Source organism: Syngnathus floridae, chromosome 17 (genome assembly GCF_059516105.1).
Source record: "Syngnathus floridae isolate MCC-2025c chromosome 17, RoL_Sflo_1.0, whole genome shotgun sequence".
Taxonomy (NCBI): domain Eukaryota; kingdom Metazoa; phylum Chordata; class Actinopteri; order Syngnathiformes; family Syngnathidae; genus Syngnathus; species Syngnathus floridae.
In genome coordinates this window covers 12,110,565-12,137,830 of record NC_142429.1, presented here as the reverse complement: position 1 = coordinate 12,137,830, position 27,266 = coordinate 12,110,565, and the positions used below count along the sequence as shown (strand labels likewise).

The following is a 27,266-nucleotide window of genomic DNA, read 5'->3' as shown; positions in this document are numbered from 1 at the left end:
CTCTAATAGTAGAATGTAACACTGCTGATTCTGAAATGAAGCATTTTGAGTTTCCTTCATTTGATCATGTGATGTCAGTCACATGACTGAAGTTGGGAAACCCCGTGGGTAAACATTGACCGACATGATTGAGTGTGAGGAAATGAGGGCTTTGCGATTGAGCCATGAGCCCTGCCAAGTGACTCGTTTTGTTTTTTACATTTTTAGAATTGCCCATAGATGCGACAAGATGGCATTCAGGGAAGCTCCTCAATAGAGGTGGGCTCCGCCCCAAAATGGTCTCCAGCCAATCAAGTGCCAACAAATCAATTGATAATTGCTTACAGCTGCCTATCTCAGGTGACCTTTGTATTAATTGGACTGGCACGCTGGTTCCGCTAACAGGAGAACGACGAATGTTTGCCTCTGTTGGTCGGCACGCATTAGCAGCAAACACAATGCCGGCGGCCTTCTTCTGTCTCTCGCTGCTCCTGTCGTCTTGCGTGGCCATTCGGACTTTGAAGGAAGGACCCGTGATTGACAAAGACGGGAGGGAGTACAAGTCCCCCGTGGTTGCGGTCGATACTGACAAAACCAGCGAAAGCCCATCCAACCCGTTGCCTCCCGTGCTGGTGACGTGCACGCCGTCGTCAATGATCATCCAGGTGAAGACTGACATGTATGGACCGACCATATCTCCAGAGGAGCTTTTCCTGGGCGAGGAGTATTTGGGCCTCGGAGAGTGTCAGGCTTTTGCTGCTAGTGACTCTGAGCTGGTTATCAAGGCTGGACTCCAGCAATGTGGCACCCAGCTAACAGTAAGTATCTCACACGCATACCGAGGGCCAGATAAAAGGACTAAATGTGTACTTTCTTTTTTTTTCTACCAGTTTAATGTTGGCAGTCACATGTGGCTTGAGGCGTTCTATTTACAGGACTGCAGTTTATTTTCACAATGGCCCCTGTGGTGTGAAAACATCCTGGGTTTTTTTTTTTTACTAACCTGACACTTTTGCCTCTACGTCATTGGAACAGAGCCTATGTGCCCAAAAAATCTTTTCCATTTGCAGATATCTGAAGACTCCTTGATCTACTCAAACCAGCTGACCTTTTCACCTGCTCCCTATCACCACGACGTCACAAGGAAGAGCCAAAGTGTCGTTCCCGTGTCTTGTCACTACAAAAGGTAACAATAGTGACTCTCCTACATATTGTCGTGTACGCTTCAATGAACACTAGGACTAATTATTGTCCAACTCTGCATTTCTGCTCAAAGTACCAGAAATGTATTCAAATCCGTCTTCTATTGTAAGCGTGTATTCTATTCTGTTTGTACAGGACACACATTGTGAGCAGTCCTCCTCAGGCGCCCCTTCAGATCCTCGCGACATCTCGCAAGAGCCCGTCAGCAACCTCGGACTTCTCCTTGAAGCTGATGTCTGGTGAGAGCAGCGGCGGCTACGTTTGTGTTTACGTTGCGTGTTCAGCTTTGTGTCTTTGGTAGATGACTGGACAAGACTGAGGCTGTCCAGTGTCTTCTACTTGGGAGACATGCTCAACATGGAGGCGTCCTACACCAATCCCGGTCCGGAGCCCAGACGGCTCTTCGTTGACAGCTGCGTGGCAACGCTGAGCCCAGAGGCATCATCCGTGCCGCGATACTTCCTCATTGAGAACAACGGGTAAGAAGCAAAGTCTCAAGGAGGTCCGCTGATGTCAAAGTTGTCTCTCTCCCGTTCTCTCAGGTGTCTCGCCGACTCAAAACAGCCAGGATCAAGAGCACGCTTCCTGTCCAGGACCAGGGCGGATGTTCTGCGGCTGCAGCTGGATGCTTTCCTCTTTAACCGAGATGAAAGAAACACTGTGAGTTGCTTCAACTGAAATGTCACCATAGACCTCTCCAACATTTTCTTTTTTCAGCTTTTTCTAACATGCCGGCTGAAAGTCACCTCTGATATGTGGAGGAGCAGCCCTGTCAACAAGGCTTGCACTTATATGAATACAAGGTAAGCGCCCTGAGCGCGTTTGTGTGAATGTGCTCAAAGTCCTTTCTCCGTCAGATGGGAAAATGTTGACGGGAGCCCTGACGTGTGCCATTGCTGTGACGACACCTGCAGACAATATTCCCACAAGCATCTCAAACTTGATGGTAAAATGCAAAGAAAGCCTCTGTAGCGAAGAAATGTATTGACGCCATTTCCTTCTTTCGCAGGTACCAAGGTGTGTGATGTTATCAGTCTTGGCCCACTTGTGATTCTGCCCAAAAAGTAGGCAAGCAACAAGGTTGTCAATAAAATAGTTATTCTCACAAAGATCTGTTTGGTTTCGTCGTCCCTCACTATTCCAAAAGCATGCATGTTGGGTGAAGACAGCTTTTGCTTCCCTGGAAATTGCATAGAGACCAAAGTGAATCTGCAACGTTGCAAACCACCTCATCGTCTTTCCGGCGCTACGCTATCGCCATCTTCCGGTCAGTCTGTGAAATGAAGAGGAGCCGTCATGTTAGGTATCGTGACCAATGGGCAACTCTTACTTTAAACCCAGTTTTTAAACTGTGTCCTTACATCCTGTTTCCAATTGCAGCTTGCGGCTGCAACTTCTTGACTCACTGGACGCATTCTGCTACATGGAAGAAAAAGCACCATGCAGTCCCTGCAGGTAGATGACGTGGAGCCTGCATTCTTCCAAATTGGACATCAGCAAAATTTGGCGTGGAAAGGATAAAGTGCCTTGATTGACGCAGGTGAGTGACAAGGCACCTTTGCTTATGTTGTATATGATACTGTAGTCCCCTCCCCAAGCAAAGCAAAGTTACTAATACCTCACGGGAGCCCTATTAGAATAAATCTATAGAGATTGAATTGCATATTTCAAATCGTTTCTTTATTCAACTCAGTGTCATATACTACCTCTATTGATATCAAGTTATGATCATTACTGCATATAGACTGCAGCTATTGCTTCAAAAATGTTTACTCCATCCACCGATGTACACTTTGAAATGACAATTCATATAAGAAAATAGAAAAGTGCCATATAGAGTGAAAAATAGGACATCAAAATACTCATAAGCGGTACAGCAGAATCCACGCTCTTTAAATGTGCATTCAGTCATGTGTATGGAGTTAATATCACATGTTCTTATTTGTATACAGTCGGTTGAATGGAAAAAAAAATAGACTGATTCAGCAGATATTACTCATGAAATCTTGGCAACCTCATTCAGCATTAAAAACACCCAATACTGTTCATTTGTACGTATAAAAGAGGTCATAGAAAGAACCAATCATTTCTAACAGTTCGGGCCATTGCAATGCCATCAAATTGAAAATGTCAACAATTAGTCAAAAGTCATCACACCTAATATCAAGTATTGAGTATTTCGGCCTCTGTTGGCATGAAGTGCTGTTCATATCCCGAGGCGTCTTGTTCCTCTTCTGATGAACTCCCAGCATCATCCTGAACCGCATCCACTCCGCTTAAATACTTTGCCTCCTCTGGCGAGTCAACCATTTTGCTGTACTGCTCTTTGCCGCGTTGTCTTTGCCTTGTACATCCTGCTAGTTTTGTGTGCTCTTCAGGGAGGCACTTGTGTTCACATACAGGTGGCTGGGTGACCACTATCTCTAAGGTAGACATGGTAGGATGTGCTTCATAGATGGGGGCGCTGATCCAAGCCAAGGCCTCATTGGCCGGCTTGGCCTGCAGTCACACAGTTAGTTAAGACATTTTCTGTTCTAGCCTTTGCTGTGATAGAATCCAACTCACCTGATACTGGAGCATCCGGAAGATGGTGCTATTGTACGGATCCGGTACGTTCTCGTTTATACACGGACACGTCTTGCTCGATCCTTTATGCAAACTGTCATACAAGCATGTTATGTTCATGACGTTGAAACGGGAACAAGCATTAGCCTCAGACAAAATGAAGTGAGCTCACCTGTATAAAGCAAGACAGCATATTATGACCAAGAGACAGAGCAGGAGGGCAAATATGTGTGCTGACAAATAGAAAGAAGGGGATGGATGATGAGAAATATACACTATGTATTTGTTTTCTATCGGAAGGCTCATTGTGAGAAAACGGTTACATTTTGATTGCAACACAAGATGCTCAGGTTGCCTTGTGATGAAACTGGTGGTGGCGTTGGCTCCTGGCCCAGCTTCAGTCACAGCCTTGATCCACACTTGACACTCCTGATTAGGCTTGAGATCGGCCAGCTCAAACGTCTTATTTTCTCTCTGGTCGGAAGCGCTCACGTTGTACACGGCTGTAAAGCAAAGTAGATTGCTTGAAATCAGGTCAAGGATCATTTGATTCTAAAGATTGCACCTTTGCACTTTACCCATTTGTCCATGAACGCCGATTTGGTAATAGAGGATCCGCCCGTTCTGCTGCGTCAGCACTGCAGGCTCCCAAAACAGTGTGGCATGCGTCGCAGCGATGGAAATGACTTTAAACGAACGCACTTTGGCGGGAACTGAAAAGAGTTCATTCCTCGTGACTACGTATTTTTAGGAGGGAATAATAACGGAATGTATGGATGGATACCTACTTCCATGACAAGAGTATCCAATCGCAGATGAAATAAGATGGCTTTCTTGATTGCTCGTAACAGCGATCAGTGACACCTGGTAGGCTCTGTATTTTTCAAAATGACCTGTAAAGGGGAAACGCACTCAAAGGCCATGATGACAATCCAAGTGTTGACTTTTTCAACTATGTAGCAATGACATTAGCGTCAAAAGTAGCCAAAGAAAACCAACCTGTGAATGTAACCGTAGTACAGCTTTGATTGACTCTGATCCAATCAAATCCTTTGCCCAGAGGACTTCCTGCTTGTTTGTATTGCACCACATATTCCTGAAATGATTCGGCATCAGGGAGATGAGATGGAAGATCCCACGAGACGGTGAGGTTCGCCATATTCATCCTGACATCGATAGGGGGCTCGCTTGTCACTTGGCCTAAAAAAAAATCCTCATCAGAGAAGAGCATTAGCTACAGCAGACATTTTTTGACAATCTGGTCAAGTGATACCTGACGTTGTTGGAATTGTGATGTAAGCGGGCAGAGTAGCACCATGGGCGTTGTAGGCTGATATAGCGGCCGACGATATGTTCTTTAGAGAGGAGTCGAGATGGCAATGCGGTCCGTCGCACACCAAGCGGTCCCTCGGCTCAGCGTCGGAAATATTCATTAGTACAGTGGTGCCGTGTTTGGAGAACAGCTTGACTTCGTAGCCCAGAATGTGGCCGCAGGCCTGCGATAGAGGAAGCTTCTAGGTAGGGGAGGGGAGGGGAGGGGGGATAATGTCGCATGAGGCAAGACCTATGACTATATGGAATTATATTCTCTGTTGTGTAAGAACACACCTATAATTATTACAATGACTAAATTCTGTGTTGCCTACCTTCCAGGTCATAACGCAGTCCAAATTTGTGGCAGGCACGCCGCAGTCCTTCCATACATCTACCTGTCCAGTGGGGGCTAAAAGAAACCCAGGTGTGCTCCAACCATTAGACGAGTGAATTTTTGGAAATGGTGACTTTGAAACCACCTCCCTCAGGGGTAGGCTTACCTGTTTCAAGGCAGATTCTGTGAATTGCACTCCAGTCACTGCTCAAGCCCGTGGCACAGGAACAGCGAACCTGAATTTCATACACGATGCCAGGCTCCACCAGGCCGTCAAAGTCGAAGCTGCCTTGCGCTTCGATTTCTTCCTACACCAAAAGTAATACGCATTGCTGGGTGAGCAAATATTTCGATTTGCACCTAACCCCTGAAAATCTACTATTTAGAAAATCCACGAGGATTTGCAGCCATTGAAAGTTACACCTCATGCCAGCGTTTTTCTGCTTGAGTCCGAAATTGCACATCACACCCTCCCAAAGAGAGGTGCGGCTCATCGCAGATGGAACTCCAGGATATCTCCAAAGGATCTTGGGGGCTGGATGAAATTACAGGAGCCGACGGCTTCACTAAAGGCAGAGAGAAGACCGAAAAATGTCAACTAAAAAGAACTACTGTCATTATTTAGGCAGTAAGTATATTTCCAGGACTCACTAATGTCTCCTGTGTCAAAAACAGCCACTTGAGATTTGGCCGAACCGTGTTTGTTCTGAGCCTTCACCCAAACTTGAAGTTCACTGTTCATGGAAAAGTATTCCCGGCCGATCATCCCGCTCAAACTGGCCCCGGTATCTACAAATTCCTCTCTGGAGAGGATATTTGGGGTAACTTTCTCCACCTCTGTCATTCACTGGTCAGCAGCGTCATGTTGCTCTTACCTGCCGTCTGCTGTTTTCCAGTGGAGACTGGACTTTGTCAGAGGATCGGTTCTGTGATTCCAACGACAGTAAATATCAACCCCGCAGCTGTCATGACATGGAATGTGGCACTTGGGTTTGGAAGGGGGCTCTGGAGGACCTAACGAACCCAAAAGAGTAAGTTTTAAAAAAAAATAAAAAGTTCAAAGTTGCCAAGCAGCAGAAAATAGAGCTCTGCCGGGCACTAACAGGAAATGAGCAGACGGTATATGATTTTTTTCACAGCACATTTGTTTCAATACGAGCTACAAGCTTAAGTGTGTGTGGGGGGTGGGGGGAGTCGCAAAAGAGCCTACCTGCAGCAGCAAAAGAAATGGCCATGTTGACTATTAAGATTGAGAAAAGCCATCTTGGAGCCATTACAGTTGGATCAAGCCCTCATCTGCCTGTCAAAATAAACACATTGATACTCTGCTGTTACTCATCAAATAGTAAATATCTAATAGTCGTGTCAACAAGAATTTTGCTTACTGAAACTGTGTTTTTTGTGTATGTCAAAAGGAGGTATTCTGTCAGCCAGAGGTTTCACTGACTTGGCAGGCCTTGGGCAGATCCGGGATGTGCTGTCACAACTTGAGAAGGCACAGGTACGTGTATTGTGTGGAAATATATTTACAAGCATGCATTATTATCGATTATGCCTCGATTAACACGCAGCACAATTAGTTGCTGGACAAAAATCAAAATAGTAATCAAATACTTCTTAACTTTTTCAATGTAGTATTTGATTGTTGCAAAGAGACTCGTTTACACCATAGCAAGTGGTTAAGCACACTGCTACACAACTCAAGGTAGAATGTGACTATTACAGCATCGTGGTGGTTATACTTGTTATTTTCTCTAAGTTAATCATTTTTATCTTAATACTAAACAGAGTTCAATCAGCGCTAAATGTGCATACTAAGCACAGCATTTTCTCATTTCCTTTTCCAAAGTTTGGTTAGTGTACTTCCAGTTCTTCATTTAAGCAAGTCTTGACCAAATTGATGACTGGCAGAGCGGATTTTACAGGCACAAAGCAACTTAGTGTCGCTGAAATGTGATATTTTATTGATCTTTTTACACAGCACGTGTCGAAAAGGTAACATTTTTAAGTGCGTTATCTTCCCCCCGCCCCCCCATGACATCACTTTACAATTCCGGTTACCCTAATCGAAAACCAAAACTTGCTCGGTGGAGACGTTCAGTGACTATACTTTGGAAGTTTCAGTCTAAAATCAGAATACGCGTGATGAATAAGTATGATGTATGAATATAGTAGCGTCGTACCTCATCTCCGATGAGAACCCAGATGTGCGTGAGCTCGCTTTCCGTCAAGCGTATGTTGGTTGTCGCGATGTCTCGCGTCTTGAGCGGAAACAATGGACCAATGGACCGCCCTCGCCCGTTAGCATATTGATGACGTAACCACCACGTGATATAGACAGCTACGTGTTTACGGAAGTCCGTACCTTCACGTTCTTATAGTCGACGACCCTTCAAGGATAAATGTTTTCCCACGCAAATATTTGGTGCTATAATGACATCATTCCGTTACAATCGGTCCATTCATCTGACAAATGAAAACAGCTCAGTTTTGATGCTTTCACACTGATACAATATAACCAAACGTTCATGAGGAAAAAATGAGTGCATACATAGGTGTGTGTGTTTAATTTCAAGAATATACAACGACATAAGTGTATGGAAAATCAGCAAAGGGAACTGATTTCACTCTTGCTGCAGCCCCACTTGCAGCACGCATTGGAAAGACCCAAAACCACTTCCCGGCCCTTGCGATCCGCCTTCCTCAGGGCTTCGAGAATCTCTTCGGTGATAAAAGAACGAGCTGGACGGCTGAAGATTCCGTCTTGGTTTTCATTTGATGTGAAATCAAGAGCTCTGTTTCTGTGGAGTATAGTCTCCATCACAGGATTTTGACTCAATTCCTCCGAAGACTCTTGATAGGAGTCGAATAGGTCTTCTGCTGCAGTAAAGAGCAAAAGATGAGTTTGGAAGGAATTCGACAAGTGCCATCCATGTCACTACAATTGGAAATGACAAAATTCCTTTGCATAATAGACAAGGATACTGTCTCACCTGAAGTTCTGAGCGAGCGTCTCCATCGTGAGCCGCCACAAGTGAAGATGACCGATCGGATGAACTCCCGACCACAGAGCTTGACGCCGTAAATTGGATGGTCCATAGGCTGAACTTCATTTGCAAGCAGACATAGCGCCAGAAGCACAACTTTCCACATAGTACCCTAAGGAAATCAAAGCAGAGAGGGCCAATTACTTCTGTTGTGCCGCAATTAGGTTCCTGTGTCCCTCCCTGTCTGCAACGGCTTTGACTATGCCACTGACCCAAGCGGGCTTTATAAAGCTCTCTGAAGTAAGGCGGACATGCATATTGCGCATGCAGGATCCCCTGACAGATTTGAAATGGAGATACAGTCCGAGACCTTTATGAAGAATAAAAAGCGGACCAAAGGTCAGAGGCACCTGAAGTGCTTTAGTCACTTTTGTTGTCATTTGTGGAACTTTTATTGTCCCCCGAGTTAATAGCGTAAAGCAAGCTATCATCCTGAATTGTCGGTATATTGAAAGAATCACAATGATCGCGTATAAAAGTCAAATGATTTTAACAACATAATCACTAAAATATTAATGTTTTGAAATCATATAATTTCACATTCATAAAGTGCTCTTGTGTTGAATTTCATGATACTGTCACCTAATATTGTGGTAGGTGAGTGTATATGCCCCTCTCACTTAATACTTGAATCTAGATCCTTTTAGGGTTTAGTTATTAAAATTCAGATTCAAAATCCTTCCGATGTTAATACAATACCTACGTAACCACAAATAAATATCACTATTAAAGGTGTATGTTCACCAACGTCACTATAATAATGAAGTACATTAAACCAAAATCACAATTGCCTTTGTATGGTATTATCCTGCCACGTTAAACCACCAATACCAATTTGTACGACTTCCACATTCCCACCCTGTGTTTTTGCTAATCCTGCCATTTCTTTAACACAAAGGTGAGCAGAGAGAACAGAGCCATTACCGGTGACATTTTCAAAGTCCGATAACATGCAACTCTAGTTCTGAGTCACGCAAAAATGAAACCCATTTTATCTGTGAAGCCACTAGTCAAAGGTCATTCATTTGGAAAATTACAAAAGTGTGATGAATTTGTAATTAATATGACAATGGCAAGTAAATGGCATTTTAATGATGACATTCATTTGAAAAAAACTCATAAATGTCACCTGCAGTTAATGCCTTCATATCTGTGCATTAATATAACCAACTAAATAGGCAGGTGTTCCTGCACCCATCCATTTTCTATCCCTACTGCTTGTCATCGCTGGGGTTGCAGGTTAGCTGAGGTCGAACCCAGATGAGGCAGGGCACATTCTGGACTGGCTGCCAATCAATTGCATGACCCAAATAATCACTCACACCTCTGGACAACTTGGTGTGTTTCATATTGAGTGTAACAACTGAAGTTCCCGAATATCATTTGTCTAAATTTCATCTTTTAACGTAATAGGTTTCATGTTCGAAAGTTTTAATGTGATAAGTTTCACATGTTAAGCGATAGGTTAATGTAAAGGATCAAATATGCTGAAAGATGTTGTTTTTCTTGATGTCATTCCAAGACTATTGATCCAGTCATGGCAGTCAAAGGGTCTTCTTTTTTGTTTGCTCCAAAATATTTTGAAAAAAGATGAATCATTTGCAATGAAGCTAAATATATTTTACAAGCATTTACATCACTTGCATCTACTGGGGACGCTCAGAAAACTGGGCGTGTTGGGCTTTGTCGGAAAAATGTCTTCTTACTGTCACTTTAAGAACATTTGGTCGTAGCCGGCCAATCAGAGGGCACGCATGGGGGGAGGAACGGGAACGGGAGCGGGGTGGGTAGCAACAGTTGCCCTGGTGAGGACGAAGCGCCATAGCCACGGTAGCCCTGGCGACAAGAACCCGGCAACGAGAATCAACAACAACAACGACTGAATCGGCTCAAAATTTAAAAGAAGAGCTTTTAACGCCGGGAAATACACACGTGGAATCACAGGTGAAGCCCGTGGCACACATGGAATATTTTGCGTCCATTATGCAGCGAGCTTCTTTTTTTTTTTTTTTTTAACCCTTGTTTCTGTCAGGCAGCTGGATTCTAATATTACTCTGCAAACTAACCGTAATGGCGATTATGTATCGCGTGGCTTCCCGGAGTGTGGCCATTTGCGCCCACTCGTCTTTTGACTTGTCAGTCTGCCTGCAGTGACGACGCAGCCACGGATGCTGCGGGCCGTTGTTATGGCGATGTCAAAAGCGAAAGGTAACAGTTACAAAATGGCGGTTGTTGAGGCGCTCGGGTGCACTGTTGGGGGAATTCGAGGCGTCAGTAGAGTCACGCCACACCTGGCTCCAGTTGTTTCATGCCCCCACGGCGTTCTAGATCGACTTCCTAGTTATATTCGCCCTTTTCCCACAACGCGGATTCAACAGCGTCGCTACACAAAAGCGTCAGATACACAAAGAAATGCCCATTTAGGATTCGAAGAACGTGCGAACAATAAATGCGATCGTGTTGAAATAGGGAAACGATCGTGCTGTCTTTGGTTTAGATACTCGTACTAATCGACAGAGGTAGCCAGCTAGGGCATGTGGCGGACATTGACGATTGAAGAGGCGTGGCAAGAGGGGAGCGTCTGCGTGGGTGTCACGTATTCTTCGTTAGAATATAAAATACTCATTTTTCTTTTCAGTCAAACATTTGATGGAACGAATGCTGTCGTTTGCCTTGCCGCACTCAATACAAATCGATGATCAAACAGTGGCCTGCTGTGGAGTTTCAAACCACTTTTGGGCCGAGTCACTCGTGTCCGTGTTGTCTAACTCTTAATTGAGCCAAGGAGGAAGATACTTGACATTAAAGAATATATCATGGCACACCTCCAAACAAAAATGTCACAAAAAGTACATTTCCAGTGAAATAACCAGGATCTCGACTCACTTTACGCATACATTTTCTTAAGCAAAGCTCCTATCCTGTCTCAAAATGTTTGAATTTGTTTTCTTCCTATACCAGAGCAACGTATCATATTTATTTTGCTACCTTGTACCACAGTCAAGGGGCTGTGTGATCACATTACAGGTAATAAGACACTAATGCTCCATCTCACTTGTGGCTTCCACATTAGCAGCAGTATCATTAACTGGCAAGCAGTTTTTCGCAATCATCATTTCATCCAGGGAACAAATAGGAAAACTACTCCAACTGCCTGCCACTTTCATGTCAAATGCCTGATTTGAAGGGACTTGATGTGGAAAGGTAATATCATAATAGCTCCCATTGCCTGTGTTCCCTCTTGTATTTGGCAAATTGCATTCTAGACTAAACGACTATTATTGATTTTTTTTTTTTTTTTGATGCCACTCAAAGGAAAAGAGGCGTTGTGTTGTCTGTGTTGAGCATACTTGTTCATGCAGAATTGAACCCCCCGCGGCCCGTAAATATCCCTAAGATAAAGGAATTTTCCTTTTCCTGCTTCCAGGGTGATCACCCAGCCAGTATAATGGCCACCACGGGCTACGTCGGCGAGATCCAGCCACCAGCCCCGCCACAAGGGACCGTTGTCACATCTGGACCTCCCGACGCCAACTCCGCCTCGGCAACCGCCCCCCAGTTCCTGGCTGAGATTCAGACCGCTGTGGTCACCCCCACCGTTGTCACCCCAACAGCCCAGACCGAACAAGCCGCTTCCAGCGGGACTCAGAAGCCCAGTGGCGGCAGTCAAACCCAGGCCCCGGCTCCGACCCAGCCGGCGCAGACGCATTACGTAACCGCGGAAATCCAAGGCTCCCCCACGCAGTCTGGGAATGGCCAAAGTGCTCCTCAGTACATTGTTGTTACAGTGACAGGTAATGCGTCACAACCTTTAGCTCTGTCTGTCTGTCTGTCTGTCTGTCTGTGTTCAGCATAGGCCGAGACTCTTAGAGTATTGCGAATCAGCGAGCGGCCTAAAAAAACCAATGCAAAAACGGTACCGCTTGTCATTCTTCCTGCAGAGGGCTCCCTTCACTCGAGCGACAGTGTCTCCGACTCCAGCTCCCCTCCAGCTGTGGTGCAGACCGGAGTTCCCACGCAGGTCGTTCAGCAGGTCCAAACAGTCCAGCAGGTAAACAAAAGACTTTTTGCGTGTTGTCTCTTGCAAGCTCCTCATATCTTTGTTTGCGCAGAGGTCGGTGGTCCAGGCCACCTCGCAGATAGCCAAGACTGAGCCCGGCACACAGCTCAATGTCGCCAGTCTACAACCAGTTCATATCAGCCCTGAGGTAAGGTCATACCGTAATATGATTGACAATTGCAAATCAGCTGTGACAGTGAGGGGCTCCTTTGTATTGTGACTTATCAAGACATCATCCACGCCATGGTGGTGGCATCTAGCTCCTTTCTAGCAGTGGAGTGGCAACATTAGTCAGAGAGCAGATTCTACAGAAGAAAGGCATCAGGCAGTGTAGGACAGCCAGCGTATAGGCCTCAGAGGCAGCCCACTGCACTCTGGCAAAGTCATCTAGATCCCAGTGGACAACATTCACAGTAAGCAGCCATTCTTCTGGCTCACCAGCTGCCTGCTGATACCAAGTAGGTCAGAGACACCAGCGAGATAGCACTATTGCGTTTTGGTCTCTTAGGATATGAATTACATGTTGTAATGCGTTTAAAAAAAAACACACACACATCAGGCGGATATTTGCCGATTTGGCCGATGAGTAGTTGCTCGGGACTTTTATTCATCTTGAACTGTTTGTTCCTTTGTGTTTGTGTAGGTTCAACAGCAGCTTGCACCAGTACAGGTGCAACATGTCTACACCAACCAGGTGCAGTATGTGGAAGGAGGAGACGCCAACTACACCACCAGCACTATGTTAGAATGACTTCCGCACTTTTCCCACTTTCTCTCGTCGCGGGGCTAACATTCATGCGACTCTCCCATCCAGTCGTTCCGGCACCTTCCCTTACACCGACACGGCCCTGTACGCTCAGAGCGCTGCCGGCCAGTATTACGAAGGTCAGCCCACCCCGGGCTCTCAGGCCTCCACCCCCGGTACGCCTCTCACCGTCTCCGTGACCACCGGCACGACAGGAGCCGTGTCCATGTTTGTGGCTCAGCCCGGCGGTGCGACAGGGGGCGGGACCACGGTGGTCCCCGCCGGCGGTACCGCAAACGGGTCAGGGGATGGGACAGGCGCTAATGGCGGCGCCGCGGGAAGTTATGTGATCCAGGGCGGTTACATGTTGGGCAGCGGCAGCAGCGGCAGCAGCGGCAGCGGCAGCAGCAGCAGCAACGGCGGCTCAGCCGGCAACAGTCAGAGCTACTCCCACACCGCCCGCGCCTCCCCGGCCACTGTGAGTATAACGGAGGGCGAGGAGAGTAGCGTGCCGTCGGCAGACAAGAAGGTATGCGGAGGCTCCGAGCCAAGGAATTTCTTTTCATTCTCTCTCTTTTCATCCGCGCCGCCCGACGTGGGCAAGTGGAAAGCACAATTAAAAATGGCACGAGCGCAAGAGAATTGGAATAGCACCCGCTGCCAAACAACCCGTTTGAGGCTCTTGAAGCGGAACCAGATTTTTAACTGTGATTTCCATTTTGAAGAAAGCCAAATCATGACCTCATTGCTGTCACACCATTGCAGTGCATGTGCTAGCGGAAAGGGGCGCCTTTCATTTGCCTGAAATGCCCCGAAACTATATTTGCCATTCCCAATCATACAGAATTCCGTTTAATAACGGTGAGCAACTTTGGTCTGGCAGACATTCCATCAGTATTCCAGGTCATGAATCCATTGCATACCAATGTTGTAAGCCACGGCACGCACGCACGCACGCACACCAAAGTATTTGTGTTTTCATTTGCAAACTTAAAGTGTTTTCTGTCTCGATATCAAATCGGAAATACGTGTCTATATTGGAAAAGCGTGTGTGTGCGCTACTCACTAAAGGCAGGGGATGTTGGGCCATTTGGGTCATGATCCAAATCCACCCAACTTTTTTGTGACTAGTGTTTGTTGATGTTCTGACGGCTTTGCTCACTGCATCAGCCTCCTGCGTTTGTTTCCCTCCCCCCGCCCCCCGCCCGGCCGCCTGCCTGCCTGCCGGTCAGGTACAGTGGTTGCTGGACAACTACGAAACTGCCGAAGGAGTCAGTCTGCCGCGCTCGACCCTCTACTGCCACTATCTGCTGCATTGCCAGGAGCAGAAGCTCGAGCCGGTTAACGCCGCCTCTTTCGGGAAACTCATCCGATCTGTTTTCATGGGACTACGGACACGACGCCTGGGCACGCGGTAAGACTGCGTGAGGAGCTTTCTACTTTCCAATACAGACTGGATTTGTGACTTTTTCTTTTTCTGGACAGGGGCAATTCTAAATACCACTACTATGGTCTAAGAATCAAGGCAGGCTCTTCTCTTCTCCGCCTAATGGAAGATCAGCAGCATCTGGCTATGAGGCAGCAGCCCTTCTCTCAAAAACAGAGGTACACACATATTGTTTGTTTTGTTTGGGTCATTATGATTGGGCCTGTATTGTCTCGCTTTCTTCTGGTCCAATCAGGTTGAAGCCTGTGCATAAAGTGGAGGGAATGACCAATGGGACAGCTTCAGGAGCTGGACAGCAGCAACTTCAGCAGCAGGCTTCTGGACAGGTGGACATCAGCACTCAGGTTCAGCAGTACCAGCAGTTCCTTGGTTGGTTATTTTCTTTGGCAAATCAGCCTCCCTCCCTCAGTCCCTCCCTCCCTCAGTCCCTTTCTCTAATTGAGTTTTCCTTTGGTCAGACGCAAGCAGAACACTTCCCGAGTTCCCAGATATCGACCTCCAGGGGAAGTCCCTGCCCGAGGGTATTGAACTGGATCACATAAAGAGCTTTCAGCTGCTCTACAGAGAACACTGTGAGGTAATGAAGTGAGACCAATCGGCTTAGCTGGTCCCAACACATGAAATGATTTCATAACTTTGTGGTCAAGACATGATCAAATCTTAGCTAAGATGCGCTCTGATTGTTTTTTTTTCTCTCTCTCTTCTCAGGCCGTACTGGACGTGATGGTCAATCTTCAATTTACCCTAGTGGAGACCCTTTGGAAAAGCTTCTGGAGGTTCAGTCAGAGTCAAGCTGGAGATGGCACACTGGCTGTGTGAGTGGTTCACATTTCTCCTGAAATGATGCCCGTTTTTCACTAGGCCATCGGAACCTGACCCATGTTTGAAAATGCTCTCTCTCCGACAAGTGGAGAAATAGAAATGGAAACATTAAGGAAAGCTCCGTCCGTCCGTGTGTTCCCAGTCACGATGAATCGGAAAAACGTCTGCCCAAGTCCTGCCTGGTGCTGCTGTGCAAGTATGACCCGGTGCTGCGCTGGAGCCGTGACTGTGACAACAGCCTCTATCAGGGCCTGGTGGAGATCCTCATCCCTGATGTCCTCAGGCCAATTCCCAGTAAGAAATGTCCAAAGAAGGAATCTCACGCATTTAAGAACATGTGGTTGTCGTCTTTACGTTTCGCATTTCCCCCCTGCCCTCAGGTGCCTTAACTCAAGCCATCCGTAACTTTGCCAAAAGCCTGGAAAGCTGGCTGACCAACGCCATGATGAACATTCCCGAGGAAATGGTCCGCATCAAGGTACGTGACTGCTCAAATTGAAACGTGGCTTCTTGTGACAGCATCGCTAACGTCACTTTTCTTGTGGTGCTAGGTGACGTCAGCCAATGCGTTTGCCCAGACCCTGCGTCGCTACACCAGTCTGAACCACCTGGCCCAGGCGGCTCGCGCCGTCCTCCAAAACACAGCCCAGATCAACCAAATGCTCTCCGACCTCAACCGTGTCGACTTTGCCAACGTTCAGGTCGGCGTGCTTTCTTAATGCCGCCAGCGCGCGCGGGCGGCCGGCCGGCCGGCACCGGGTCAAAGCCCGTACCGACGGCTGCTCGCCTTCTTCGTCCCGTGCAGGAGCAGGCTTCGTGGGTGTGCCGCTGCGAAGACCGCGTCGTGCAACGACTGGAGCAGGACTTTAAGTTGACCCTCCAGCAGCAGAATTCCTTGGAGCAGTGGGCTGCCTGGCTGGATGGCGTGGTTTCCCAGGTGTTAAAACCTCACCAACACAGCGCTGCCTTCCCTAAGGCGGCCAAGCTGTTCCTGCTCAAGTGGTCCTTTTACAGGTGCGCCCACCGGCCGGCTGGCCGCGGCACAACCCGCACGTGAGCATTTGCTGAATTCATCCATCTCACCTGTTCTCCAGTTCCATGGTGATTCGGGACCTCACCCTGCGAAGCGCTGCCAGTTTTGGCTCCTTTCACCTGATTCGCCTTTTGTATGACGAGTACATGTACTACCTGATAGAGCATCGAGTAGCCCAGGCTAAAGGCGAGACCCCGATTGCTGTCATGGGAGAGGTAAGCATCCGCACGCAAATCATCATCATCATCATCATCATATTTAGTACATCCTAACTTTCATCGTCTGCTTAGTTTGCCAGTTTAGGACGAAGTCTAAACATGCTGGATGGCGAGAAAGGTAATGGCGCTCATATACGGCAGCGAACATGTCAAACATGCCCTAAGAAACTTTTTTTACTCTCGTGCTTCAGAAGAAGAAGAGGACGAGGAGGAGGAAAGCGATGAGGAAGGTCAGGAGCTGTCCTTGCCCTCAGACGGCGTGGTGTTGGGTGACGAATCTCTGGAGCCCCCCGCCAAGCTGGCCAGAACGGACCAGAGGGTCCTCTTCACCACAGGACCGCCTGACAACTAATCGACGTCAAGGAAGAACAAAAAGAAGACACGTGTAGATACAGCAGCTATTGTAAATGTTGTGAACAGTTTTGCTACAGTCTGTCCTGCTTACTTTGTCTCTCGCTGGTTAATGCACGTACGCACACGCACGCACGCACACACACACACACACACACACGCACATACACACACTTGTTTGATGGATTAAATTAACACATAATGGATCGTAAGAAACAAATCCCTCGATAGAAAAAAGATGCAGTGTGCATTTGACCTTCACTTGTGTAGATTTTTATGAGGCCATTTTTCCCCAGTCACTGCATCGACGGAACATTAGCTGTCTCCTGTTGGTGAACCGAGTGACAGTTTTAGCTCCAAATGTCACTGCTCATGGAACAATCGTTGAACCCACTGTGCTGTGTGTATCTGCAAAGGTAACTTGAGGTCAAGCAGTGTGTAAAACTGGACCTTGAGCTCTTAATGTCTGCCATTTCTTTCTATTTTTTTTTTTTTTTAGTCCAGTGTGTGGGGATTATGAGGGTGTTTCTCTTAATTGTGTGTGACAGAGACAGTCCAGTGTGCTCTCAGTCTGTTTGAGTGAACAATGAGATCACGTCCAAGTGTCTGATTGTGTTTTTGTGAATCACGACACGGTTTTCACCTGCAGGCAATTTGGTCACTTCCTGTACTGCAGGACTGTAAAGAGACATTTGTGCCTGTCACAGCTGCTGTACAGACAAAGGCACAGCTTTGGGGGAAGGACTCTGGTGTTGCTGCAAAGGTCTCCAGTGTGTGTCATATGTTTCTTTCAAGTGCGTCATTCCTGTTTGATTTGAAAACATGATGTGGCGCTGGGAAATGTTCTCCTCTCATTTCATGATGTTTTTATTTCTGTCTGTGCCAATCCGTTTTTGTTCGATCCTGGTTTGAAATGATTTTCCTGTGCCTGAGTAAGAACAGTGATGTATCCCGCTATTCATTTTCCATTTTTTGAGTTTTATTGTCACTAAGTGAACCTGTTGTGCAGTGTAAGGTGCTGTGATGTCACACATTGTAGACAACCCTTGTGTGAATTTTTTTTTTCTACTTTCTGTCCGTCGCAAGTCATATCTGAAGACTTATCCGCACGCAGGCTAAGACCGAGCCTCTTTGCACATATTGTCTTACCTTACATGATCGAACGCAATTCTCTTGAGATGTTTTTCCATTGTGTTTTAAATCGGGAGGTGCAGATGTCACACTTTGACACCCCTGCCTCGCCTGCGGTTTCCGAGGGCGTTGTGACGGCGACTCTGCTCTGTCCTCCACCGCATTGATGCATTCCCGCCAACGGCTTTGTTTTGCTTCACAAACCCATCTTCGTAAACACTGTCAGTAACGATTGGTTAATTATGATATGCCACTGTTGGAGTCGCTTTGACTTTTTAGTCACCGCAATGTCGGCCGACTTGTTTTTAAGGGCTGTTTGAAGCCTCAAACCAGCGCCTCTATTATTTTTAGGGAGTCCAAATCGATATGCCGGCTGATTACATATCACACCATTCTTTGGATGAAAAAAAGTCATTGTTGAGTAAAATGTTAAGTCTTTTTTAAAGTGCATTGTTTCTTATAATAATACAAAGTCAGTAAACTAAAGCTGTTCAGTGGCAGTGTTTTATGGATTTGGTCTACTTTAAGTATGACTGTGCCTTTGGAGGTGGTAGAATGCAATTCAGATGTTTAATTTGAAATATATTAATTAAAGACTTTTTAAAATTGCATTTCTTCTCTTGTTTTCTCCGAAATTCACCTCTGCGAATGCATTCTGAATTTGGAGTAAGTTCAAATACATTTCAGCAGTATCTACTTAAATCTGCGTGGCAGACTTGCAGCTGAGACTTCCTGGGGGTACTTTTTTGCTGCAGCATAGACCAATGCACTGCATCAGAAACCACAAATGAACACAAACGTAAAAGTTCTGTCATTGCAATTTTAAAGTTGATAAGTGTCATCATTTGAGAAATGTATGCACTTAATCTTGATGATCTATTTTAAATTTTTTTAGGCACACTATTCATTTAACATTCTGGTGCAATCCATTTCATTTGAATTCTTGTTTAAATGTTTTTTTTTTCTCAATGTTTAGATTAAGCACAACAATTCCAACTTTTTGAGAGCTTGGTCATATATGGTCATTATTAGTTTTGGAGAAACACTGCAGTGTCAACAATGAATACACAGTCATGAATATGAATCTATGACAATAATGTACTTGCGCCTCCACAGACGCTAGAAGTCGCTGTCATTTTACGGACACACAAAAGTCACCGAGCGGCGCCATTTTTGATTTGGTCAAGTGACGGCAAAACATGGCGAAATTGTGCTCTCTCCTCTGATTGGTTGAATTCGTCGACGCAAAAGGTCACGTCTTGTTGGCGCCCTTGCGTCTCAACAACTGGCGCGTTTTTGAAATACTCATATGGAATAATGTGTTTTTCTACTTAAAACGTGGGCCTTTTGGAAAACGCAAATTCAGCACTTATACCTCATGTTCTTACAACCGAAGGCGACGCTCGCAGGATGTGCGTACCAGTTTGGGGAACTGTCGAGTGGCAAAGTTTCTCTCCGTTTGACTTTGCTAGCTTGTTTTCGCCCGTAGATGACATTTATGCTAGCAACAAATAGATGTGAGGTCTCTGATTATTTTGCTGTCGACACGGACACGTAAACAGGAAAGCAGCTTGGGGTAGTTTCCGAAGTCTTCCTGTATTCGGTAAGTGTTTTGGCCAAGAATATTACCAGTGTGGCACTATGAAACACGCAGCAAGTGTTGGGCTCTGTATTGGCAATAATAATGTGTTGTTACTTGATTATTACTTAGCTGTAGAGCTTCACAGTGTCATTGGTGCTATTCTATGTGGGTGATGTCAAATTAATCAGCAAGCTAATTGCTTCCTCACAAATGCCATTTGTATAAACTGATAGATAGTTTTAGCTGAAGTATCGCCTTCTTGTAATGATTGTTACTTCTTGCCTCAGGTCCTTATTGAGAATGGCTGGTGTTGTGGCAATGGCATCTGTCATAGAAGATTTTGACACGCAGGTATTTTCACATTCAAGCAACATATCTGTATATAGTAGCTATTACACGGTACGTGTCACATATTTAACCCTCACTTTCCCATTCCCTAATGTTTACAGCCTTGCAAGAAATCTAGCAAAGATGGCGGCAGTGCTGTTGTCAAGACAATCACCAGCTATTTCTCCCCTGTGGCCAAAGTTGTGGAGAAGCCCTTCTCACCTCCTCGCTCCAATAACATCATGGACTATTTTAGCCGTGCACCTCTGACCAGTCCCTCAGAACATCCTAAAGGGAATGCTCAGAAGTCTTCAGAAAAACACACCAGCCCAGATGTAGGTGTGAATCAGCTGTCTCGCAAACGGAGGAGAAAGACAACTAAAGCTGCACGTAAACTTGTAGATCTGGAAACTGTTATATCAAATGATGAGGCAAGCTCCTTTATTGTGAAAGAATCCAACTTGGCGACAGATTGCCAAAATGTCTGCGCTGTCCTCGGGAGTGATACAGCTGCTTTGCTAGCCCAGATTAGCGCCGATGCCTATAGCTCTAATCGATCGATGGAGAGCAACACTTGTCAGCTTGTTAAGCAGGCTCAAAAAGATGAACCTCACAAAAGTGCCTCGAAATGTGGGCAAGATGCCCGACCTGAACTAGATGAATCAACCGATAGTGCCTCATCTCCGGTTGTACATGCAAAAACTAAGGTGAAAACAAAAGCTGTACACAACTCAAGAAAGAATAAACATAAGAAGGAAAATCACTTTGAATCCGAGCTGGAAAGCGCAGAAAAGTCTTGTGCTGTCCGCACGGAGGTTAATGAAGACACTGAGTCGAAGAGCGACACAGTCATGATCTCCTTTGAGGATTTTTTACGCAGTCAGAGCGAGGTCAAGGGTGAAGAAAAAAGGACCGGTGTGCAATGTGAAGACAAAAATATACCTCAAGAGGCTGATGAAATGGACACTCACCAGTCGGACACCTCTAAACCTAAAGCAGATGTTCCGTCTACAGACGGCTCTCTCCAAGTCTCACCTCCAACCATCTTCGTTCAGGCTCAAATGCACACCATCTCAAAGCCCGAGAGAAGTGGAGCATTGCAAATGAACAGGAGAAAGGCTGCGAACCGTCTTACAAAGGAAGCGTCACCTCCTCACACAGCCAAACGCAAATCCAATGTGGTTCTTGAAGAGGAGGATCTTGACCTGGCTGTGCTTGGGAGTGAATCCATACCCTTGTGTCCTGACGTTGAGAGAAAACAGTTCATGGCGGCCTTCAAACAACCTGGCCTGGATGGGTCCAAAGCAAAGCTGGCCAAGAACCAGGCCAAACAAAAACAACCGATAGAGAAAGATGAAGAGGAAAATGATTTTCAGGAAAACACAATGGTTATAAAATCAAAAAGAAAATGTAGGAAAGCCGCAATCAAAGTCACAATCTCAAATGATGGCGTTCAAGAGGAGCCCTACGCTTCTTCAAATCCTTCTATCGCAACTTTGACGAGGTCTCAAAGAGAGGCTGTCGTCCGGCCAGCCTCTAAAACCTCCAAAACAACTTCTGTTAGCAAAGTGGATAGTTTGAAGGATTCTCATTATTTATCACCCTCCAAAACACAACGCAAGTCCAAACATGGAGTCTACGAAGTCGAGATTATCTCTCCACCTGACGGTGAAGAGTCTCCAATCAGGTAACACGTGAATCAGATTAGCATTTAATATTGACGCACATTTGACAATCATGAGCCAATATGTTCCATCAGGATAAAATTGAGAAGACTTCAGCGAAATGTATCTGCAGGTGACAAAAATCCTCCTTTGGCTTGTCATGTGAGTAAAATATGAATTATTATAATTCAGCTACGTTAATAGACAAAAGCTATCGGGATGCTCATACTGTTTTGTTTCTTTCAAGGCATCGGCTAACTCCACAAAACACAAGAAGGCCAAGAAACTGGTGGCGAAAGCCAAAGCCGTTCAACAGATTAAGAAAGACGCTGTGGAGAGTAAGAGCGCCTTGAGGCGTTCGGTAAGGACCAAGGCTTCCATCTTGACGAGTTACTCTGAAGATGAGGTACGATTTTCCAACAAGAGTCATCTGCGACTTTCATGAGGACAACATGGAGGAATTGATTATGGCACCTAGAAATCTTGATTTTGTTCTCTATCTGCTTCACCTCAGATGGAATCACAAAAAAGTCAGACTAAGACTAAGTCTCTACGCAATCTAAATGAGGTGCTGGGCAAAGCCACCAAAGCTCCCTCAGGTATCGTTTGACGCATTTCATGTTTATCCGTTCAATCAGTCCCTGAATGCTTCTGTATTGTCCTTGGGAAAGCTTCCTTGGCAGGCCTGGAGAAGAGCGCTCGCAAGTCGTCTTCTGTGATTTCCATCTTTGACGAAAGCAGCCAGGAGGGCTCCGAAAACTCTCAAGACGATGAGCAGTTCAGGGCTCGCCGAGAGTTTCTCAAGAGTGGCCTGCCTGAGTCCTTCAAGAAGCAGATGGCTAAGGCTGCTGCCACCAAAGAGACGTACACACGTTCCTGTGCCTCTTTCCAACCGGTGCTCCACGTCATGCAAATACCTGCAGGTTGGCTTTCAAATCTTTCTTTTTTTTACTTTTATGGATGTGTTCTCTCAAATTGATCAATGTTTTTTTTTTTTCTTTCCTCCCAACAACAGATTGTCCTCTATGGAGTCTACCCTGGCCCGAGTCTCCCCAACTGTGCCATCTCAATGAGCTTTCCATCCAAGTTCCTGAGCCCTATCTACCTCTAAACGGCCCCTTGGGCATGAGGACAAAAGCAGAACGTGGAGTCTTTTGTCAACGAGTAGGTTGAGCTTTTCGAAGCCTTTTTATGGATAATTAGCCCTGCCCGCTGTGGCTGGTCATCTACTATTGTGTGAATTATGCTTTTGCTTCCTGCTCCAGGGTTCGGGTTGGAGGCTTGAGATGTCTGACAAAGTTCGTCAGCTTCTGATGGACGAGGTCGTGGCCGCGAACCCTCTCTTCCCTGGTAAGACGTTCCTGCCTCGCTTCTTGGCCCGACGTGCTGATCACCAACACCACTTAGGTAAGTCTGGCGTGTAGTCAGTTACACAAAAACAGAGGGAATGTTATCTAAAAATCTCAAACTATGAATTTTTTGCTTGGAAATGATTTTTGAATCAAAAAAACCAACAACCATGGTGTTTTACTGACTTGACACAGAGGCTGCGAGCACTCGGTCCTCGCCTGAGCCCGTGGGAGGGAAGAGGAAGAGGATGGACGACAAGGTGGCCAAAGTCGCTAAGAAACAGCGGGCTGCCCATGATGAAGAAAACACTCTGGAGCCAAAGAAGGGAGGCCGCGCCAAACGAGCCCAGAGACTCCGACTGACAAATAAGGCGAAAGACAAGCCTTCGTCGGGAGATGACGATCCTGGAATTGCGCTCCATGACTTGTGTGTGGAAACTGACAAGAAAGGTGAGTGACGACATAATGTCGGGCCTCTTGGCTTTTGTGACCCCCAATGAAATCAAAGGACAACTTTTGCGTTTTCCCCCAGTCGAGGCCAAGGAGGATGTGCTGTGGACGGAAAAATATCAGCCGCAGTGCTCCGGCGACATCGTCGGTAACAAAGCCTCAGTGCTGAAGCTGCACAGGTAAACAACCAAAATGGCTTTTTTACGTCGAAATAACCCGCTTACTTCTTCGGTGCCTATTTTTGTTTTTGCGCAGTTGGCTGAAGGAATGGAAGCTCCGTGCAGACAGGGAAGAGAGAAATAAGCAGAAAGAAAAGACACAAGAGGAAGACAGCATCGGTGTGTCATTGAAAGAAAAATAAGTCTTAATTTGCCAAAATCGACTTTGATGAAATGAATGTCTGCATATTTCCTTTGTTGCAGATTCTGACTGGGACGGTGGCGACGAGGACCCCCTGTTTGCCGAAGACTCCTTGTGCAATACCGTCCTAATTACAGGACCCAAGGGAATAGGAAAGACCGCCTCAGTCTACGCCTGTGCTCAGGAGTTGGCTTTTAAGGTCAGAAAATGACAAACCGCTTCATCTGTCCTGTGGGTGCCCGTGGAGCTTTCCGTGACATTTCGGTCTGCTCCTCCAAGGTGTTTGAGGTGAACGCTTCTTCTCAGCGGAGCGGCCGTCTAATTCTGTCCCAGCTGAAGGAGGCCACTCAGTCGCACCAGGTGGACAGTCAAGGAGTCAACGCCAACAAGCCGGCATACTTTAACAGCTACGGCAGCGGCAGCAGCAGCGCCGGCAAGCATGGATCCTCTCCAAGTACGTACAATTATCCAGAGAAAGAGTCATCTCAAGTCACTTCATGTCCTTTTCATCCAGGGAAGCCAAACTCTCCTCGCAAGGTGGTCTCATCTCCCAGGAAAGCGCCCAACTCCCCGAGAGGTGCCAAACGAGGAGGCCCGGCTCCGACCACTTTAGCTAACTTCTTCAAAATGAGCCGACCCGCCGGCAAGGAAGCGCAGAGCGCTACGCGGGTTGAGCAAAAGAAAGTCAAGCCGCAGGAGGACACCAGAAAACAAAAAGACAGCGCGGTCAAATCAGCCTCGGCTTCCGAGGAGCAGAGCAAGAGGACGGCCACCTCGCTCATCCTGTTTGAAGAAGTGGATGTTATCTTTGACGAAGATGCCGGCTTTCTCGCCGCCATCAAGACCTTCATGAGCACCACAAAGAGACCGGTCATCCTCACCACCAGCGGTTCGTCGAAACACGGAGGCCGCGACGGGTAGTAGACCCGCACATTTTGACGAGATGTTGAATGGTTTACAGATCCCGCGTTCCGCACCATGTTTGATGGCAACTTTGAAGAGATCCATTTCAAAAGTCCCTCTTTGGTGAGCGGCGACCTCATCGGGGGATTCGTTCACCGCATGCTTAAATTGCGCCTCACCGTCTCTCCTGTCTCAGCTGGACGCGAGCAGCTACCTGCGTCTGTTGTGTCTGGCCGAGGACACGAGAACCGATCAGCGTGACGTCGACGCGCTGCTCCGACTCAATGGCTGCGACATCCGCCAGAGCCTGCTGCAGCTGCAATGCTGGACCCGGAGCGCCGGCGGGCGTCGCCTCGCATCACCCTCAGGCAACGCCGACGCGTGCGGTAAGTGCGGGCACCCGTGTCAATTACTATATCCACGGCTTCTATCAAATGACTGCCGTTATGTGTTGTTGAAATTAGGAAATGAACCCGAGGGTGACAGCAGCGGTGAAGCGGCAGAGACGTGTCCTCGACCTCCACGTGAAAGCGGCTGCACGGAGAGCCGGCTGGGCCTGCTGAATATTGAACCCGAGAGAGATGTTTGGGACTTGCTTCGGGTAAACCGCACCATGAATATGATACTAAAAGGAATCACGTGTGTTCTAGCGGTTCAGTATGCGGCGGCAGTCATTGGGTAATGACGGTATATTTTGCATCACCAGATTGAGACGCATGAGACGGCTTTGTGGGAGCTACTAATGGAGAGCACTCGCCAAGGAGTTCACTTGCTCTACTCCAACATGGAGACCCTCTTACCTTTACCACACACGACGCTGATCCCCACCTACAAAGCGGAGGCCCCCTCTGAAATCACACCTTCCCACGCGAGGCTGACGTCCGAATCGGCCGATTGCTCAGATGACGACAGTCCATTTAAAGTGCCCCGCGGAAAGAAGAGGAACAAGAAGAAACGCGTCCTACCTGACCTGGATGGACTGCACTCAGACTCTGACTCCGAGGAGAGCTTCCTCTCGCTCTGCAAGCGGCAAGAGGGACCTCGGGCCAAAGAGGAACCCGCTGAAAGACGAGTTCCACAAAGGGTCAAAAGGAAAGCGCTGACTCCTGCGGAACATCTAAAGAGTCTTCCTGTCTCCCAATGTCTACAATCCCTAAGTGACTTTTTCGACACTATGTCCGATATGGACTCCGCGCTCGTTCATTACGGAGACGGTCCTTCCCGAGTCACGGCGGCTCTGAAGGACGGAATGACCGACGAGTCCAGAGTTGAGCCCGACACGTGGAGCTGGGCGGTAGGCGAGCGTGCGCTGGAGATCCGGAGCGCCGTGGAGGCCCTGAGCTTCCACAAGTGTCGGCGCTCTGCGGCCGAGGCCTGGGAGCGAGCCCGGCGGCTGGAGGCGCAGCTGGCCCGAGATGCTGTGGCGGAACTCACCCTCCCTGTGGCTGCTCATTGTCAACAATACAGCTTCACTCAGAGCAACCTCTGTCAGCCGCAGTGAGTCCATCATACAGCCACAAAACCTTTCTTTGTGTGAACCTTCTCCAATCAGAAAATGAGCGTGTCGTTGACTTCCAGAATAATGCAGAGGAGAAGAGATGTTATGGAGAGTTTGGCTTGCAGCACATTTGGCGCGCTGGGCAACAGATCTGCAACTGCTGTGGACTACATGCCTGCCCTGCGCACCATCTGCAGGTCTGAGAAGATTAAGGAACGAGGCAAGGTGAAACGACGGTAAGCATGATAGGACGTGGGTAAGCGTGTTTTTTTTGGGGGGGGGGTCTTCAGGCAGCCACTCACTCAGGGCTATGAATAAAAGTGTGATCTGTTCTTCCGTCAGGTTCCTGCACTACCTGGACTCCATCCATCTGGGTCTCCACAAGAATACTCTCCAATACCTTTCCCGAGACTTCCCCTAATCCTGGGAGAAAACGCTACATCCACTTGTGGTGACACTGACTTTATTTTCACAGTTCACAGTCAGGCGGCCCGAGGGTGCAGTGGGTTGTCTGCTGGCCTTTGAACGCCAACTCCATTGGTAACCCGCATTAAAGTGGTGTGAGCTCACTCATCACATCTTTGTCCGTCACTTCAGCAGCGTGTTTGTGTAAAGCGTCGTTATACTCGGTAGCAATGATATGTTCTTGACTTTGCTTTTGGAAAATGGTTTTCTATTGGCTTTTCAGAGCAAGTAGGAATCTGTAATTTGTTGTGTGAAAAAATAGTATGAAATCGATGTGTAGAGGGCCCCAATCATGGACCGAGTGGCCTTCCCTTTGAAGGCACTTAATCAGATTTTTACATTTTTTCTACATTTGGACACTTTCACATTGGGATTGTGTTTTGAGTGAATAAATGTCTTTTTTTTTAGAAGGTGTCCTC

The 27,266-nt window shown here is 47.0% G+C and overlaps 5 protein-coding genes and 1 long non-coding RNA gene across 13 annotated transcripts; 4 read left to right on the top strand and 2 right to left on the bottom strand.

Moving 5' to 3' along the window:
• The first annotated feature begins 351 nt into the window (after positions 1-351).
• On the top strand, positions 352-2,291 carry LOC148384643 (zona pellucida sperm-binding protein 3-like). Its single transcript, XM_088358705.1, has 8 exons — positions 352-797; positions 1,050-1,165; positions 1,318-1,421; positions 1,484-1,661; positions 1,725-1,842; positions 1,900-1,985; positions 2,040-2,128; positions 2,192-2,291. Exons 1-8 carry the CDS (start codon positions 396-398, stop codon positions 2,248-2,250), a joined length of 1,152 nt encoding a protein of 383 aa, XP_088214831.1. The 5' UTR covers positions 352-395; the 3' UTR covers positions 2,251-2,291.
• A 549-nt stretch (positions 2,292-2,840) lies between these two features.
• On the bottom strand, positions 2,841-7,710 carry il12rb2l (interleukin 12 receptor, beta 2a, like). 2 transcript variants are annotated; one of them, XM_088357915.1, is made up of 16 exons: positions 7,579-7,710; positions 6,781-6,881; positions 6,606-6,695; positions 6,271-6,409; positions 6,047-6,198; positions 5,819-5,961; positions 5,562-5,703; positions 5,394-5,470; positions 5,021-5,261; positions 4,747-4,947; positions 4,536-4,640; positions 4,326-4,460; positions 4,071-4,250; positions 3,920-3,980; positions 3,748-3,841; positions 2,841-3,681 (listed from the first exon to the last, which is right to left on the bottom strand). In XM_088357915.1, exons 3-16 carry the CDS (start codon positions 6,667-6,669, stop codon positions 3,346-3,348), a joined length of 2,070 nt encoding a protein of 689 aa, XP_088214041.1. In that variant the 5' UTR covers positions 6,670-6,695; positions 6,781-6,881; positions 7,579-7,710; the 3' UTR covers positions 2,841-3,345. The 2 variants fall into 2 exon arrangements, with proteins under 2 accessions (XP_088214041.1, XP_088214042.1); XM_088357916.1 differs by having other exon boundaries at positions 5,021-5,258.
• LOC148384642 (uncharacterized) lies at positions 5,398-6,525 on the top strand. Its single transcript, XR_015853394.1, has 3 exons — positions 5,398-5,485; positions 5,550-5,714; positions 5,782-6,525. It is a non-coding gene; the product is annotated as an uncharacterized LOC148384642 (long non-coding RNA).
• rfx1a (regulatory factor X, 1a (influences HLA class II expression)) lies at positions 6,827-18,860 on the top strand. Of its 5 annotated transcripts, none has more exons than XM_088357912.1 (18): positions 6,827-6,896; positions 11,870-12,236; positions 12,384-12,493; positions 12,555-12,650; positions 13,146-13,243; positions 13,317-13,776; positions 14,480-14,661; positions 14,733-14,852; positions 14,930-15,063; positions 15,153-15,271; positions 15,403-15,509; positions 15,659-15,810; positions 15,897-15,994; positions 16,068-16,217; positions 16,322-16,530; positions 16,611-16,764; positions 16,840-16,885; positions 16,959-18,860. In XM_088357912.1, the coding sequence occupies exons 2-18, from the start codon at positions 11,891-11,893 to the stop codon at positions 17,117-17,119; spliced, it is 2,742 nt and encodes a 913-aa protein (XP_088214038.1). In that variant the 5' UTR covers positions 6,827-6,896; positions 11,870-11,890; the 3' UTR covers positions 17,120-18,860. The 5 variants fall into 5 exon arrangements, with proteins under 5 accessions (XP_088214038.1, XP_088214040.1, XP_088214039.1 ...); XM_088357914.1 differs by lacking the exon at positions 6,827-6,896 and adding an exon at positions 10,229-10,386 and having other exon boundaries at positions 13,317-13,725; positions 14,486-14,661; XM_088357913.1 differs by lacking the exon at positions 6,827-6,896 and adding an exon at positions 10,229-10,386 and having other exon boundaries at positions 13,317-13,725.
• On the bottom strand, positions 7,948-10,988 carry rln3a (relaxin 3a). Of its 2 annotated transcripts, none has more exons than XM_088357917.1 (3): positions 10,509-10,988; positions 8,389-8,554; positions 7,948-8,275 (listed from the first exon to the last, which is right to left on the bottom strand). In XM_088357917.1, the coding sequence occupies exons 1-3, from the start codon at positions 10,551-10,553 to the stop codon at positions 8,001-8,003; spliced, it is 486 nt and encodes a 161-aa protein (XP_088214043.1). In that variant the 5' UTR covers positions 10,554-10,988; the 3' UTR covers positions 7,948-8,000. The 2 variants fall into 2 exon arrangements, with proteins under 2 accessions (XP_088214043.1, XP_088214044.1); XM_088357918.1 differs by having other exon boundaries at positions 7,948-8,272.
• A 618-nt stretch (positions 18,861-19,478) lies between the features above and the next one.
• Positions 19,479-27,253, top strand: atad5a (ATPase family AAA domain containing 5a). Of its 2 annotated transcripts, none has more exons than XM_088358769.1 (21): positions 19,479-19,852; positions 20,119-20,182; positions 20,281-21,845; positions 21,918-21,984; positions 22,070-22,228; positions 22,337-22,421; positions 22,494-22,745; positions 22,838-22,986; positions 23,088-23,229; positions 23,367-23,621; positions 23,704-23,800; positions 23,877-23,959; positions 24,044-24,180; positions 24,261-24,414; positions 24,496-24,870; positions 24,943-25,007; positions 25,081-25,270; positions 25,349-25,485; positions 25,591-26,381; positions 26,463-26,618; positions 26,725-27,253. In XM_088358769.1, exons 2-21 carry the CDS (start codon positions 20,132-20,134, stop codon positions 26,801-26,803), a joined length of 4,989 nt encoding a protein of 1,662 aa, XP_088214895.1. In that variant the 5' UTR covers positions 19,479-19,852; positions 20,119-20,131; the 3' UTR covers positions 26,804-27,253. The 2 variants fall into 2 exon arrangements, with proteins under 2 accessions (XP_088214895.1, XP_088214894.1); XM_088358768.1 differs by having other exon boundaries at positions 24,261-24,435.
• Positions 27,254-27,266: the final 13 nt, after the last annotated feature.

Bases quoted from the DNA above. Each gene is read 5' to 3' on its own strand.
- LOC148384643 (XM_088358705.1), top strand. From the start codon at position 396: ATGTTTGCCTCTGTTGGTCGGCACGCATTAGCAGCAAACACAATGCCG. The intron at 1,662-1,724 runs GTAAGAAGCAAA...CCGTTCTCTCAG, and splicing joins TTCCTCATTGAGAACAACGG to GTGTCTCGCCGACTCAAAAC. The intron at 1,843-1,899 runs GTGAGTTGCTTC...TTCTTTTTTCAG, and splicing joins ACCGAGATGAAAGAAACACT to CTTTTTCTAACATGCCGGCT.
- il12rb2l (XM_088357915.1), bottom strand. From the start codon at position 6,669: ATGGCTCCAAGATGGCTTTTCTCAATCTTAATAGTCAACATGGCCATT. The intron at 5,262-5,393 runs GTAGGCAACACA...TCCCCTACCTAG, and splicing joins ACTGCGTTATGACCTGGAAG to AAGCTTCCTCTATCGCAGGC. The intron at 4,251-4,325 runs GTAAAGTGCAAA...TTTGCTTTACAG, and splicing joins CGGCGTTCATGGACAAATGG to CCGTGTACAACGTGAGCGCT.
- rln3a (XM_088357917.1), bottom strand. From the start codon at position 10,553: ATGGCCACACTCCGGGAAGCCACGCGATACATAATCGCCATTACG. The intron at 8,555-10,508 runs GTTAGTTTGCAG...TGATTTCCTTAG, and splicing joins GATACATAATCGCCATTACG to GGTACTATGTGGAAAGTTGT. The intron at 8,276-8,388 runs GTGAGACAGTAT...TCTTTACTGCAG, and splicing joins ACGCTCGCTCAGAACTTCAG to CAGAAGACCTATTCGACTCC.
- rfx1a (XM_088357912.1), top strand. From the start codon at position 11,891: ATGGCCACCACGGGCTACGTCGGCGAGATCCAGCCACCAGCCCCGCCA. The intron at 12,494-12,554 runs GTAAACAAAAGA...TTGTTTGCGCAG, and splicing joins AGGTCCAAACAGTCCAGCAG to AGGTCGGTGGTCCAGGCCAC. The intron at 14,853-14,929 runs GTACACACATAT...TGGTCCAATCAG, and splicing joins CCCTTCTCTCAAAAACAGAG to GTTGAAGCCTGTGCATAAAG.
- atad5a (XM_088358768.1), top strand. From the start codon at position 20,132: ATGGCTGGTGTTGTGGCAATGGCATCTGTCATAGAAGATTTTGACACG. The intron at 22,746-22,837 runs GTTGGCTTTCAA...TCCCAACAACAG, and splicing joins CGTCATGCAAATACCTGCAG to ATTGTCCTCTATGGAGTCTA. The intron at 25,008-25,080 runs GTGAGCGGCGAC...CTCCTGTCTCAG, and splicing joins ATTTCAAAAGTCCCTCTTTG to CTGGACGCGAGCAGCTACCT.